At 46.6% G+C, this 15,000-nt stretch overlaps 4 protein-coding genes across 13 annotated transcripts in view; 2 read left to right on the plus strand and 2 right to left on the minus strand.

The window, feature by feature from the left end:
* dmd (dystrophin) overlaps window positions 1-2,270 on the plus strand; it is a 154,378-nt gene extending 152,108 nt beyond the window's left edge. For all 9 annotated transcript variants that reach the window (XM_035626047.2, XM_035626075.2, XM_035626055.2 and 6 more), the window contains one exon: window positions 111-2,270. In XM_035626047.2, the coding sequence (XP_035481940.2) occupies window positions 111-229 (119 nt within the window). In that variant the 3' untranslated portion in view covers window positions 230-2,270. The remainder of the gene's footprint in view (window positions 1-110) is intronic.
* LOC118301117 (adenosine receptor A2a-like) lies at window positions 2,061-5,943 on the minus strand. Its single transcript, XM_035626261.2, has 6 exons — window positions 5,832-5,943; window positions 5,625-5,722; window positions 4,280-4,482; window positions 4,050-4,184; window positions 3,657-3,841; window positions 2,061-3,537 (listed from the first exon to the last, which is right to left on the minus strand). Exons 3-6 carry the CDS (start codon window positions 4,457-4,459, stop codon window positions 2,817-2,819), a joined length of 1,221 nt encoding a protein of 406 aa, XP_035482154.1. The 5' UTR covers window positions 4,460-4,482; window positions 5,625-5,722; window positions 5,832-5,943; the 3' UTR covers window positions 2,061-2,816.
* Window positions 5,944-6,976: 1,033 nt separating this feature from the next.
* On the minus strand, window positions 6,977-8,131 carry LOC118301122 (vicilin-like seed storage protein At2g18540). The gene is made up of 3 exons (XM_035626304.2): window positions 7,991-8,131; window positions 7,221-7,826; window positions 6,977-7,141 (listed from the first exon to the last, which is right to left on the minus strand). Exons 1-3 carry the CDS (start codon window positions 8,018-8,020, stop codon window positions 6,977-6,979), a joined length of 801 nt encoding a protein of 266 aa, XP_035482197.1. The 5' UTR covers window positions 8,021-8,131.
* A 651-nt stretch (window positions 8,132-8,782) lies between these two features.
* The window catches only part of gtf3c3 (general transcription factor IIIC, polypeptide 3), a 6,842-nt gene continuing 624 nt past the window's right edge, over window positions 8,783-15,000 (plus strand). The window contains exons 1-19 of one of the 2 annotated variants that reach the window (XM_035626131.2): window positions 8,783-8,981; window positions 9,084-9,159; window positions 9,257-9,642; window positions 9,726-9,849; window positions 9,928-10,119; window positions 10,269-10,434; window positions 10,616-10,763; window positions 11,016-11,211; window positions 11,431-11,531; window positions 11,608-11,779; window positions 11,876-12,078; window positions 12,216-12,317; window positions 12,607-12,739; window positions 13,183-13,408; window positions 13,610-13,664; window positions 13,758-13,893; window positions 14,311-14,435; window positions 14,517-14,669; window positions 14,912-15,000. The exon at window positions 14,912-15,000 is cut by the window's right edge and continues 624 nt beyond it. In XM_035626131.2, the coding sequence (XP_035482024.2) occupies window positions 8,889-8,981; window positions 9,084-9,159; window positions 9,257-9,642; window positions 9,726-9,849; window positions 9,928-10,119; window positions 10,269-10,434; window positions 10,616-10,763; window positions 11,016-11,211; window positions 11,431-11,531; window positions 11,608-11,779; window positions 11,876-12,078; window positions 12,216-12,317; window positions 12,607-12,739; window positions 13,183-13,408; window positions 13,610-13,664; window positions 13,758-13,893; window positions 14,311-14,435; window positions 14,517-14,669; window positions 14,912-15,000 (2,876 nt within the window). In that variant the 5' untranslated portion in view covers window positions 8,783-8,888. Of the gene's footprint in view, window positions 8,982-9,083; window positions 9,160-9,256; window positions 9,643-9,725; window positions 9,850-9,927; window positions 10,120-10,268; window positions 10,435-10,615; window positions 10,764-11,015; window positions 11,212-11,430; window positions 11,532-11,607; window positions 11,780-11,875; window positions 12,079-12,215; window positions 12,318-12,606; window positions 12,740-13,182; window positions 13,409-13,609; window positions 13,665-13,757; window positions 13,894-14,277; window positions 14,436-14,516; window positions 14,670-14,911 lie in introns of those variants that run through there. The other variant, XR_004790214.2, reaches the window with a different exon arrangement.

The following is a 15,000-nucleotide window of genomic DNA, read 5'->3' on the forward strand; positions in this document are numbered from 1 at the left end:
TCCAGGACGAGTTAGCGGGAGCGTAAAGGACAAAGCGTGTGTTTGAGCGAGAGAACAGATCGCTCCGATCAGCGAGTCCATTCTCTAACCCTCCCTCCGTCTCTGTCCAGGTCGCAGTATCGGCAGTTTGTTCCACATGGCCGACGATCTGGGCCGAGCCATGGAGTCGCTGGTCAGCGTGATGACGGACGAGCAGAGCGCCGAACAGCACGAGGCGCTGCCGTTCTGACCCCCCCCTCCCCTCCCCTCCACCTATAGCATGCTTTTCTAGTCAAAACAACTGGATTGGAAACACAGTTTACAAAGAGAATATATATATAACGTCTATTTTTGTGAAGGGTTGCGGTTCCAACGATGCGTTTAAAATTTAAAAAAAGGAAAAACATTATAACTTGTAGATTTCAGTAGTTTCTTAAAACGTCCTGAAGTTGTTTTGTTATTAACAGAGGCTGGTTTTTAAACTTCTATGCAACTGTATAAAACCGGGGGGAGGACGAGAGGCGAGTGGGCGTGGTCATACGTTTCTCATCTCTTTGTAATCTGGGAAAAAACGGCTACAAAAGCATTTCAGTTATTTGTATCCCAAAAAAAATATGAATGATTGTAATCATAAGGGTGCTTACTGAGATAACAGCGTACACTACTGTCAAGGTAATGCAGGCATCCTGGTTCTTTACAGTACGTTGTCTGTGTGTGTGTGTGTGTGTGTGTGTGTGTGTGTTGCCTAATTTACACATTGCATTACAGTTTTGTTTCTTTGGGCTTTGGCTTAAAAACTTCATATTATATTTTATTTTGTTCATTCATCCGTCCTATCTTTTCATCCATCCCCATGGCAACAGGATTAGTTTCCAGCACAGTGAACCGTGTGCAGCAGTAGCAGGTAGCTGACAGACACAGGGAGGAAAACGTTTACGGAAACAATCGTACAGTCGGATTAAAATTACTTGAAAAACAGCTCAGCCATCTTGGAATTACCCCCCAGGAAGTGATGACAAACGAATAAAACCAGGCTTCTGTCACTTTCAATTCTTACCTGGTCGTAAAAACTACATTTAAAGAATCATACGTATGAAAAAATATATATTTTAAGCACTTTAAAAGTGTTGACTTTTCAACTACATCTCGTAATATTCCGACTTTTATTCTCAAAATCTGGATGTGGTCGTACTTTACCCCCAAAAGGTTTTGTCACCGGTTACATTTCTGCAACACAAGTGCAAGGTTGTGTGATTAAACAATTAGCTTGGTGAGCAGATGATTGGCTCGTTGGTGGGAAAGGGGGAGGACATGAGTCACACAACCGCCATCTTCCATATTACAAACTCTATGATTCGATGTGGAACTTTAAAAACGTCAGTTCTACTCAGGACTTTCCACCTCCTCTCTTAAAATCCTGATGTTGCAATGGAACATTAATAATCAGTGTTTGTTTGAGTGCTCACAGTTCACTGTGTTGGTTCACATGTTGACAGAATCACTGGAAGAGGAACTCGGATGAATGTGAGCGGAGATTATTTTAGAGGAAAAGTTCCTTTTGAATTTCAATAATTACATTTGACTTCTTGGAAAGCCCAGTGACATAAGCTCTACCTCGTGTAAATTGTTTAAATCTAGTTCAGAGGCGAATGATTTCTCTACTGTAACTCGACCCTGCACTCTTCTGATTGATTGTTGTTGGCTGATTGATTCAGGTTCGATGAATCGAGCCTCTGGTCCGAATGTTCGGACGCGTTCGCTGCGTTTCTCATCCGTCAGATTTTCTACGACTCGAGTATAGAAACATTTTACACGAATCAAAGTGGCACTACTGTCGTCATCCCTGGGACGTAACTCGATATTTGTTTTGTGTGTGTGGACGATGCATTTATTCTTGTTGTGTTACAGTTGGTCTTTGGTTAAAAAATTTAGTTCTGTGCCGTGTGAGTGTTACGATATTAGCATGTACGACTAAATCCAATCCATCCTTATTTAAAGTGGAACCACTGAGACGTGCAGCGTTGTACACAAACACACACGTGTGTTTTCAACGTCATATTCTTGCCGCATGATCCAAGAGGTTTTGTTTTTTGTTTTTGGTCCAGACACTGAATTTGATTGATTTTGTCTGTTTTTGTTTTTCATTTCTAACATTTATTTCATTATCACAACATTTTTTCAAATAACGCATCAGATACTTCACAACATATCAGATTCCACCAAATATATGCCTTACTACTGTATTATAAAATGCTTTACTGTATATCAATAAAGCACGCAGTTATGTTGAATCGACTCGCCTCTGATTTGATGCTGCGCACTGTTAAAATCATTTCCACAACCGCAAACTTTTAATATTACGATATTAATAAGCAGCAGCACGTTCAGACGTTGTACATTTTACAGACTTTATGCTTTAAGCTCAAGAATATTACATTTTCATGTTTTTTCTTTTTTTCACTATCTAATCACTTTTGCAGTTCCTTTGAGCAAATATTGTGGCCACTTCTTTTTCACTTCATTACAATTATTTGTACGTTAGCACTTGTATATTTGCACTTCTGCTTATTTATTTTTGTATATCTAGCCAAGGCTCAACCCTTATTTTCATAAATGTGCACCATTGCCCTCCTTTTTTTGCATAAAATAAGTAGAAAAATGTTTTATAATCAATAGATCATTTTAAACTTTTTCAAAATCTTAAAAAAATATATTTTTTGTAGGTGGAGGGGACAATTAGCGCTGAATCTCCTTTTTGAAAGTGGCACTGCCCCCTAGTGGCCAAAGAAAACTAGATCTAACGCAACCTTGTACACAGAATCATTTACAGGTCTCGTCTACTGGTGTTTGGGCCTGACGCGCCACACTCCCCTCCACATTCCCGTCAGAGTGTGTCGGAACGACCTCATCCTGTAGGCGTACAGGATGGGGTTCAGGGCCGAGTTGGCGTGGGAAAGCAAAATGGCCGCGAGCGTGAGCGACATGGGCACGTCGCAGTTCGGGCAGAGCAGCAGGATGCAGTTAATGAGGTGGATGGGCAGCCAGCACACCATGAAGAGGAAGAGGACGAGGAAGAGGGACGTGGCCTTCCTCGCTTCCTGACGGGTGCGGGTGTTGGATTTGGATTCTCCCGGACGCGGAGTGGAGTTAAGGTTTTCCGAGGCGCTCCTGACGCCTGGCTTTGGGAAGACGGTAGAAGTCTGAGTGTCAATCACGGACCCGAAGCCAGACTCCACTTCCTCCCCTGCCCTCACCTCAGCCTCACTCTGGTCCTCCGGTCGTCTGCCTGTTCCCCTTCCCGTCCCCCGGTCGACCTCACCTCCCGATCGCTCCCCAGCGGCCAAGCTCCCGGAGTCCTCCGTCCCCGTCCTGCCGCTCCCGCTGCCGTCCTCGCCGGTTCCCCTGGTGGCCACGGCGATGCGTCGGAGTTGACGGCGGACGGTGAGGAAGATGTGGCCGTAGATGATGAACATGAAGAGCAGAGGCACCAGCAGGCAGCAGAAGAAGTTGAAGTAAACCATGTAGCTCATGTCCACCACACAGGTGAAGACGCAGTAGCTGGAAGGACAGAGTGGAGAGGAAGGAAGAGGGATGAGAGAGAGAGAGCAGGAGAAAATCTTTCTTTCATTTTCCTGTGATGTTACCATCCATTCATCGACCCCTCCTCCTCCTCTTACTCAGAGTCGGCTGGTTGTCTCTTCCAGTCCATGAGCGGCACGGAGCCGGACAGGGCCCCGAGGCCCCAGGTGACCAGCAGGGCCCGCTGGGCGTTCCTGGGGCTCATCATGCGCTGGTACTGGAAGGGCAGCAGGATCGCCATGTAGCGCTCTGCTGCGACGGCCAACAGGCTCAGGATGGAGCTCTGCAACAGAGGGAGCCATTCGGATACGTTTCTTTATGGTATGTTAATGAAGAGTCCCCCTCTGCTGGTCATTCCAGAGAATACAGGTTGCTTCACTTTCGCAGTGACTGCGTCCTTTCTTTATATACAGTCTGTGGTTTAGATTCTGGGAAATTCTTTTGATTTTTTTCTGGCTTCACAGAGCAGCTCCCTTGTTCTTGGTTGGTACCTGAGTGAGTACGATCAGGATGCTGAGCAGCACCAGGCAGAGCGGCAGGTTGTGTCGAGGTTCACCCAGGTCCGTCAGCACCGCACAGGGGATGGCCACCAAGCCCACCAGGATGTCGGCCACTGCCAGTGAAACCTTCACACACACACACACACAATAACAAGCACTGTTTTACTCCTCCAGATCTCAGCCGGCTCATGTGTGAAGATTGTGTTGACTTGTCTCCGCACCAGGAAGTAGTTGGTGACCGTGCGCAGCTTCTTGTTGCGGGTGACGGCCACACAGACCAGGACGTTTCCGATGACGGCCAGCGTGGCGATGACGAGCTCGGTGGCGATGTACAGGCCTCTGAGACGAGGCAGGAAGCCCGGAGGCATCTCTGACGTACAGCCGCCCGGAGTCCCGTTCATCACGAGACAGATTCCTCAGTCACCTGGTTAAAAAACAAAAAAGTAGATACTTATATTTAGTAAATAATGAAGTAGATATTTAGGATTTTTGCAAGTTTATACATGATTTTTTTCTCAAGAAAATCCCTGACGTGACCTCCCAGGTCCTCGTTGACTCGGCATGGAACTGAACGCGGGACATTGCAGTGATGTTGCTACTGTTCCATTAAGTTCACGGCGTCTCTGTGGAAACTGTCCCTTCGTAGACGGGATTCAACCTGGAGTTTACAGGTCAGGGTACACTACTCTTTCTACTGAACTGATCCCAGGAGAAGTGGGGCGGCGGTTATCGTGAGGCGATCGGCCTGTGCTGCTCTTTGTGTCGACCTGCTGAGCGGTGTAAATGAGTCCTGATAAGAGAACAAGAATAATCACAGACACACAAACACTGCCGTGCAGCGCTCTGCTTTTCCCTGTTGACACACTCTCACAGCCTGTCGCTGTGCACGCGTGTAAATATACTGCGAACTGAACAGGGTCAACGAATCGACATCATCGGCTTCACATATGATTTTTCTTCCATTCGGAGCAAACGGAGCAGAAGAATTTCTGCAGTTGTGCAAATATATATTTCCTGAAGCATGAGCGATCAGGGGATTGAACATTAATAACTGGTGGGGGGAGGGGCTCAACCTAATATTTGACTTGGTTGTGTACGGCTGTATATGTACAGCTGAAATATTCTATTAATTAAAATGATTTTGATTATCAGTTACGGACATTTGAAGACGTCACTGTTACAGCTTCACTTCTGTCTGAACAAAATCTTTTTCCAATAATCGATATATGAATTGATAATGAAAATAATAAATTGTTTATAAACAAATACTTTGTTTCATCCTTGATTATATTAAAACTTGTCCACATCCACAGTTTCCTAAAACTGACATTTTTCAGCTACAAGACAATGAGATGTTGTATCCTGCAGATGGGACAATGCATAACACATGTTTTATTTTGATGCAATTATTTTTGATGTAACTTGTTTGTAAATCTCACAAGTAAAAGGATGAAATACAATTTTGATCTGGGCTCTGAAATACATAACTCCCTCTTTGATGTCTTTCCTTCTTTTTGTCTGTGAGATAATGTTACAATGCATATTAATATTGTGAATGTCACTCACCTGCCGTCGGCTTCATCACAGTTGGTCGGATCGCGACCGTCCAGCTCACGTAACGATCGGAGGGATGAGAGGAATCTGATGAAGGCTGAGGGCGAGAGCTGGAACAGAAACGGGAGGAGGTCTCTTATTTCATATTTCATACATGGGAGATCATAATAAAAAACAATGCGATAACGCGGAGCCTGTTGAATGAGCACCGGTCCCCACCTGCGACAGGTTTGCTTTGACGTCATCAGGGACCTGGTCCCGACTGAACAAACACGTCGTGCTGAACGTGACATCACGTGACCTGAGCTGCTCGGTCATCCGGGGACATCCTTCTTGGATGGGGTCATTGAAAACAAGTGACCCCAAAAAGTATGATACGAATATGCGAAGATATGAATTCAATTCAGAAAAGGCCTCTTCCAATGATTATTAAACTCGTGTTGTTATCCCTCCTTCGACAGGCTGCAGCAGCCATTGTTAAGATCTTGCACTGTTTGAGATAATTGGTGGTAATAAGATGCACAGGAAGGGGGGAGTCTATATAAGGGCACAGGTCACAGGAAATGGAGGGCAGAGATAGAGGGAGCGCACCCCGGGAGATCAATAATCATCTGCTACGTCATCACAATCAGATCTAACATCATGATGACGAGTTTAAAACAAAATATTGTACGTTATTTTACATTTACACACACTGCAGCGTGTGTGTGCGTATTAACAGGATGTTTGTTTTGATTCATGTGTGTTAATATGTGTACATATTGTGTATCTTTGTGAGCATTATGGACTAGAGACCATAGATTAAAAAAATGGACGTCCGTCACCGGATCCGGAAAGTGAAGCCAATGCGGAAGTGCCTACTATAATTTCTTATTTATTTTAACAACAAAAACATTGCAGTCGTTTGGACTCTTGACTGAATATACACGTGCATGAACCACTGGAATACGTTTAATCAACAGAAAGGATTAGAAGAAGGATAAAGTGAAATGGTTTGAATACATTTTAATCTTTTTGAAAAAGTCAAACCACTGCAGTACTGAAGTTTAACCACTGGATGGCGGTATTTCTCTGATGCCCTAAAACCCACACACTGTACAAACACTTCATTTATTGTACAAAGATGAACATTAAAGATATCAAGTTAAATAAGGTAAATATCTGGAACCTTGTAGCAGGTGAATTCACACTGTTCCCAAATCACAATGACAGAAAAAAAGGAGATCATTAATTTTTCAAAATAATTCATAATTATTTTAATTATTTTTCTTCAATGAGGAAGAGAGGCTGAACGGGGGGGGGGGGGGGGGGGGCGGGGGGGGGGGTCGTAGTTAAAGGAAAAGTTTGAATAATTGTCTGTCTTGCTACTTTTCTTCCTCTCTCTTCTTCATTTCTTTCTTCTCCTCCTTCTCTCTTTCCTTCTTCTCCTTCTTCTCCTGCCCTTTCCTCTCCCTCTTCAGTCTCTTCTCTTCCTCCTTCTCCTCTTCCTTTCCCCTCGCCTTCTCTTTGTCAGACATGAGCACGAGTTCCTGAAAAGACAGAGAAACATGCGTTTTCAGTATTTTCTCCTTCAAAGTCCAACATCAGAATCAAACGTTCAGTTGTTACCTGCAGCTCCTCGTTTTTCAGGATGAGGAGATTTACGTCCTCCTCCATCTGGTCGACTAGTCTCTGTGAGTCGTGTTGGATGGAGAGCCACCTCTCCTCAGCCTCTCCGAGCTTCTTGTCCAGCTCCTCTTCTGCTCTGGTGTTGGCCTCCTGCTCACTCCTGAGTCTCTGCTCCAGAGCGACTCTGTCCTGCCACACAGAGTCGCTCTGGACGATCTCAGCTTCCAGCTGCTGAGTCTCGGCCTCCCGCCGCCGAAGATGCTCATTTAACAGAGCGATGTCCAGGTTCTTTGTTTCAATCTTCTCTTTCATGTCGCCCATCTGTTCTCCCATGTCCATCCGTCGGGCCCTCGACTGCTCAATCTTCTTTACCATGTCGTCCAATTCTTCTCTTGCTCTTAAAGCAGCGTTGATCCTCTCGTCCAACAACTTGCCTTTCTCCTCCTTCCAGCTGCTGGTCACTCGGGCCAGCTGCTTCTTCAGAGCAGTGAACTCCTTCGCCAGCTGCCAGTTCTCCATCTTGAAGCCCTGGAAGCAGCTTTGCAGCATAGTCATGTCTTGACTTTGGTTGCTGGGACCATCTCCGGACTCCATGTGTCCAAATGACTGAGACACAAATTATAGAAATGACAGGTAAAAACATACAGTCCCATCCTCCTACTTTAATTTAACATGGACTTATTTTGTCCTTGTGGCTGCTTGGGAAAGATGGAGCAATTTCATCTTACATCTTGGACTGGAGACTTTAACAGCTGCTTAGAGGATCTTACCTCGGCTCTTGAGTTCTCGTTCCACTGCATGTTGGAGGAAAACAGAGACTCTGGGTGATGAAGGTAAGGAGAGAGTCTGCTTCTTGCTCAGAGGTCAGGCTGCAACTGACTGAAGTCCTTCTCCTTCATATATATATATATATATTATATTATATATCTCACCGGAACATTCGTATCAAAGCAGGATCAAAGCCAAATCAGAATGTGATGTCATCACAACTGTTGGCTTCTGTAACTTGGACTCAAACCTTTAAACCACACACGTGGTTTCCACTAGAAACATTAACAGTACAAAAATCAAACACTCGTGTCCCCCAACATGACTATTATTCACTGTTTCATTAACAAGAATAGATTCCTAAAAGTATCCCCCACTTTCTTTTTCTCACATGAATTTAAGTTGCTTTTAAAATTCAATTCAAATTAGTAAAAGGCATAAAAACACACACAAAAGATTTCCCCTGGTATGAGGATGTATTTCATTGTTCTAAAGAATTAATGTATATTTTCTGTGCCTTTTTATTTGACACATATCAGTCGAGAACATATGTTCATAATTGCAATTCAAATATTAAAGTTTATCAGCTGTCAGGAGACAGTCACATCTGTATGTCGCTGCTCCTTTTGCAGATACCTTGTACTTTATTTGTTTCAGTAAATTATGTTTGTTTTTCTATATCTAATATTTTCAATAAAATCATTGAAAAGAAAAAGGTTTGTGTCGGTTTACCGGTATCGTTATGCACCACTAGATGGCGCTGAAAACCAATATTGTTGTTGACACCAACCCGGAAGTGATAGGGGCGTCACGGCGGAAGTTGAAGGGCGCCGGCGAGTTTTGTTTATTTCTGCTCGTTCGTGTCGAATGTTGTGAAGCTGCTGCGACACAGACGGAGGCATGTCGGGCTTCAGTTCGGAGCTGATCGACTACCTGGAGGGGAGGATCACATTTGAGGAGTTTGACAGGAAGAGAGACGAGCGGAAGTCCAAGGTAACAAAAAGTGTATAAAGGCGGAGCTAAGTTAGCATGCTAGCTAGCGCCTCTGACACCTGCATTGTAAACAAGGAGGCATGTGTTTACTTCCCCCCTCAGGAGTCCGGGGTGTCAGCTCGGGATGAGGGAGAGGAAGCTCAGCCCTCCACCTCCACACACATCCCGGGGAAAATCGGTAATATGATTGTTTGGCTGACACTGAAATAATGATGATTAGTATGATGTTTTAATTTTGACATTTGACCCCTGACGTCACTCTCCTCTCCCGACAGAAGACGGAGTCAGCCCAGGGGTCCAGCTGGCCTTCGCCTCCATGATGGGAGAAACAGTAGAACCACCATCTTCTGAGGAGGATGAGGAAGAGGAGGAAGAAGAGGAAGAGGAGGAGGAGGAGGACAGCTTGAGTTATGTTGATGACCAAGATGATAAGGATTACAAGGTGGATGAGGAAGAGGAGGAAGAGGGGGGAAAGGTGGAGGTGGTGCTGCCAGAGAAGAAGCAGAGGCGAGGGGGCCGAGGAGGGAGAAGAGCAGAGAGGAGGAGGAGGAAGGAGAAGAAGATGGAGTTGGAGGAGGAAGAAGAGGTGGAGGATCCGACGGTGGGAGACGTGTTCGCACTGGAGATGGAGCTGAACCGAGAAAACAAGAAGATGATGAGGGTGAGGATGAGGTCGCGTCGACGGCGTGTGTGGGCGTCTGTTCATGTCCAGTGCGTTTGGGTTGTGACTCTGCTTGTGTGCAGGAGCGGCGGCATCGCAGCAAGCTGCCCCGAGCTCTGAGGGGCCTGATGGGAGAAGCCAACATCCGCTACGCCAGAGGAGACAAAGACGACGCCATTCTGATGTGCATGGAGATCATCAGACAGGGTACGAAACTAGGTTTACGTTCGTCTGTATGTGTTGTAAGAACATAGTGAATCTGAACTCCTCTCCCTCCTCCTGCAGCTCCTCTGGCCTACGAGCCTTTCGCCACGTTGGCTATGATCTACGAGGACGAAGGCGACGGGGACAAAGCGCTGCAGTTCAGTCTGATCGCCGCCCACCTGAACCCGTCCAACTGCGAGGAGTGGGTCCGACTGGCCGAAATGTCTCTGGAGCAGGACAACATCCAACAGGCTGTCGTCTGCTACTCCAAAGGTTCATCCAGCAAACACACAAGTCTATTTTTTAATCACAGAGACCACACAGTAATCAACAACTTCAGTAGTGTGTTATCGAAAGCACTGACTAGCCCCTGCCTCTATGCTGCTTCACCCGAAATGGACTTTCTTTTTTTTGATTGACAGCCATCAAGTACGACCCCACGAATGTGCGCTACCTGTGGGAGCGCTGCAGCCTCCACATGCGCCTGGGCGAGCACAAGCACTGCATGGACGGCTACCGCAAGATCCTGTCTCTGCTGCCGCAGGAGGACGGCGAGCACTTCATGCAGCTCTCCAGGGACATGGCCAAGTACGACAACACACACACACACACACACGGACAAATGGGAGAATGTAACACACAACATGCTGTTATTACAAAGCTATATTTTGATATATTTTTATTTTTAAAACCAAATTCTCAGATGTTGGATTTTCACTCTGACAGCTAATCTGTGTGTGTGCGTGTGTGTGTGTGTGTGATTGTGTAGGAGTTACTATGAAAGTAATGACTTGACCTCAGCTCTGAGTGTGATAGAGGAAGCTCTGGAACGCCACCCCACCCTTGTCAGCGATGATGTCATCAACATGGCCTCTGAGCTCTACATCTCCAGCCGCCAGTACAACAAGGCCATGCAGGTGTGTGTGTGTGTGTGTGTGTGTGTGTGTGTGTGTGTGTGTGTGTGTGTGTGTGTGTGTGTGTGTGTGTGTGTGTGTGTGTGTGTGTGTGTGTGTGTGTGTTTGAGTGTTTGAGTGAGCATAAAGCTGTTTTCAGAGATGATGAACTCCGGGAAATGTTTCCCAGGGGGCTGGCAGGAACATTTCTGGAAAATGGAAAAAGGTCTTCAGTGCATGTCTGAAAATCTTAATTTTGTGTGTTTTCTTTCCAAGGTCCTGGTCCAGTTTGCAGGTATTATTTTGATCAGGGCTGAATCCACATCAGACTCCGCGGTACCGACACAAGAGGAAGTGGCGGAGGAGGAGGAGACGAAGACAATGACGACAACGATCACGGAGGAGGAGCATGAGGAAAAGAAGAATGATGAAGGCACAAAGACTGTGGAGGAAGTGGCAACAGAGGAGAACGGTGAGCGAGGCATGATGGAAAAGGTTTTTAACTTCCTCACTCCTCTCGCTTCACATGGAAATAGCTGAACAAAACACACAGTGTTAACTGTGTGTGTGTGTGTGTGTGTGTGTGTGTGTGTGTGTGTGTGTGTGTGTGTGTGTGTGTGTGTGTGTGTGTGTGTGTGTGTGTGTGTGTGTGTGTGTGTGTGTGTGTGTGTGTGTGTGTGTGTGTCCCCAGGTGAAATCCAACACGTCCAGGTACCAGACTCCGTCCCAGTCGACCTGCGGGCCAAGCTAATCGTCTGCCTCATTCACCTGCATGTCTTACCGCCCCTGGAGGTAAACTTTCACAATCAGAGCACACGAGCTACATCATTAACAAAAACCTAACCCGTCTGTGTGACTGTGCTCCTAGATCCTGGTGCCTTCGCTAATGGAGCAGAGTTCGGAGGAGATTGGAGACTTGCACCTGGACGTAGCTGAAGCCTACCTGGAGGAGGGTGAGTACCTCTGCGCGCTGCCTCTGCTGTCGACCCTCGTCATCTCCGAGAAGTACAACCTGGCCGTGGTGTGGCTCCGACATGCAGGTGATGAAACTTCTTCCCATACATATAGTTTTTACTTATCAACTGATAATAATCTGAGAAGCTCATCTCTCTGTTTGTGTCTCTCGGTTCCCTCAGAGTGCCTGAAGGCGCTGGGCCACATGGAGGCGTCGGCAGGCAGCTACACAAAGGTGGTGGATATGGCCCCGCTGCACCTGGAGGCCCGGCTCTCCCTGGCCACGCTGCAGCAGCAGCTGGGACGTCCCGACGAGGCCCTCAAGGCCCTGGAGTCCATGTACGACAGCGACACGCTTTCACAGGACTCGTCGGCCGCACAGAAGGTTAGAAGGACCCCAGTGTTTTTAAGTTAGTCGATCAAGGTGCTGTATCCTCACATGGGCTCACTGGGATATTTTCCTGAAATCTCACAAGGTGTGTCGTGTTCACACTCACATCAGTAGATGTGCTGTTGTTGCAGGAACTGAAGTTGCTCCTGCATCGCTCGACTCTGCTGAAGACTCAGGGACAAATGCAGGATTACCTGGATGCTATGATCACGATGATCTCCATGCTGCTTAAGGTGACACACACAAATGCACTCACACTCACGTGTAGCACCTTAAATAATAGAAATCAAAATGCACTCACACTCACGTGTAGCACCTTAAATAATAGAAATCAATACAAAGAACAAAAACTAACACACAGTGGGCGTCTCCTGTGCGTCACGAGGAAAACAAAACCAGACACAAAAACCAGGCCCAGGCTGGTGGAAATTAGTTTTTGCGTAATCCTGCTTGCAACATAACGTCCCTGGCCAAGGAAGTAATTTTATCTGATTCAAATATATATGTGTGTGCGCGTCCTAGGTGGCCATGCAGCGAGCTAGGGTGTGCGTTCGCTCTGTAACCGTGTCCGGTAAGACTCACCTGAGGCTGGTGAAGGTCAAAGACCTGCTGCCAGAGAACGACGACCACGTTGCTGCCTATCTGGACAACACCGGTAAGTGGCCTGTGAGTGTGAGTGCGTCTGCTGGCTGCTGGCTGCTGTACAGAACCTGTGGTTGGCAGAAGCAACACAGAACAGTTGGCGATATTTTCTTCGCCGTCAACACTTACAAACAGTCGCCATATGTTTATTTCTCCCTCAGAGGTTTGAAGCTTTGTGTGTTTTATCCCATTGACTAAAAATTGTGTAATCTATACTTTGCATGATTAAATGTCCTGAAGCTGGTAATGTGACTACAGTATGAAATGACCGCCCAGAGGAAGTGTGAAGCATCTGCTGCTGTCACAAGGTGTCGTGAAATAAAACCTGGAAGACAAAAAATAAACTTGAAGATCATGTAAAAGCAGCCAACTTTCCAGACCAAATTGTATTTATTTTATTGCCTCTGTACAGTAGTTATTAATCCACTGATGCTCTGGCGATTACCCTGTGACCAGGTAAGACCAATGTCCTGTCCAAAGAGGACTGGTGGCAGCTGCTGGTGACCTCTGTGCTGACGCTGGGCGAGGTGCAGCGCTACGCGGAGGCGGAGCTGCTGGTGGAGTCGGCCATGGAGTTCTACTCCTTTTACGACAACAAGCCCAAGAGGAAGGAGATGGAGTTCTTCGGCCTGTCCGCCACCATCCTGGACCGCAACTACTACAAGGCCTACAACTACATCAGGTACACGTGCAGCGCGACAGGATCGCTGTGCAGTTCACGCCACACGACTTCCTGTCACGTTACCGGGAGTCTCTCAGTGGCTGCGGGTTCATACTTCACGAGCCACTGGAGACAGGGCGTCACACAGCACACGATCCATCACCGGTAGAAACTTGCTGTTCTTAATAAAATACTCCGTCTTTGTTTGCCTTTGCTCAACAGATTGATGCTGATGGATAATGTGAATCTGCCTCAGCTCTGGAATGTTTTCAACCAGGTGAGCCTCAGTGTGTGTGCAAAAAAACCCAAACATCCGTGATTTAAAAAAGTGAATGCATCTCTAACACTTCTCGTCCTTCACGTTCCTCAGTTGACGATAACATCTCAGCACCAGCGACACCATCGGTTCTGCCTGCGTCTGTTGTTGAAACACCCTGACAACCACGCCCTGTGTGTCCTGTGTGGACACAACGCCATGGTGTCAGGAAGCTTCAAACACGCTCTGGGTACAAAACACACACACACAGACTCTTGACTAAAGCGGAACATAGATCTTTTTTAGACTATGCTCTGCCTTCCCGTCAGCTGCTGGTGTCCAATAAACCCAGTACAGCTTGTAAATCAGCTCGCAGAGCTTTGAAAGATCACTTGTCGCCTCCTTTGCATGTTTGACTGTTTTGTTTTTTCCCCCTGATAACGTTATCCTGAAAAAGAGATACAGGAGGAGCTGTTTGTTGTGGTGAAACTTTAGAGTGCCTGGGCGTCTGTCAAGTAGATAAGGAGTCGAGAGATGACAGGATTCGAGTTTGCAAAAAAATACGCAGTAATAAAAAAGGTTTATTGAAACGGCGAATCAAAAGGTAAAGAGTTGCTTTTTCGTTTTTTTACAGTAAATATCTGTTGATAATTTTGGGTATCTTCAGGCCAGTATGTGCAGGCCTTCCAGACTCATCCCGACAACCCGCTGCACAGCCTCTGTGTGGGTCTCACCTTCTTCCACATGGCATCGCAGAAGTTCGTGGCCAAACGACACATCCTGGTGATGCAGGTACGGCGTTCGTCTAAACCCTCTTATAAAACCCTCTCTATACACCATTGTGTGTTTATAACCAGATGTGTGTGTGTTCAGGGTTTCTCCTTCCTGTGGCGCTACGTGGAGCTGCGGGGGGAGTGTCAGGAGAGCTTGTACAACCTGGGCCGAGCGCTGCACCAGATGGGCCTCACACATTTGGCCATACATTACTACCAGAAGGCACTTTCACTGCCCGCACAGAAACTGGAGGTAAATAACACGCATTGACGCTCAAATCACCAAACGACAGCAGGTGGTAGAGGTTCATTTTAGTGTTGTATTGCTCAGCCTGCTTTAAATTTAGCAACCTCTCATTCCCTTTAATTCAGGACATTGATGAATGGACCTACATCCATTCTCCTTCCAGTTTCTCGTGCACAGGTCTAAATAATGCAGCTTTACCGGTTCTTCACTCTCTCTCTCCATCCTTTCACCCCCCGTCCCGCCTGCAGGGTATCGCTGAGGACCAGGTAGATCTGAGCAGGGAGATCGCCTTCAACCTGTCACTCATCTACCAGGCCAGCGGGAACATGGAGATGAC

This window comes from Scophthalmus maximus, chromosome 1, assembly GCF_022379125.1.
Source record: "Scophthalmus maximus strain ysfricsl-2021 chromosome 1, ASM2237912v1, whole genome shotgun sequence".
Classification (NCBI taxonomy): Eukaryota; Metazoa; Chordata; class Actinopteri; order Pleuronectiformes; family Scophthalmidae; genus Scophthalmus; species Scophthalmus maximus.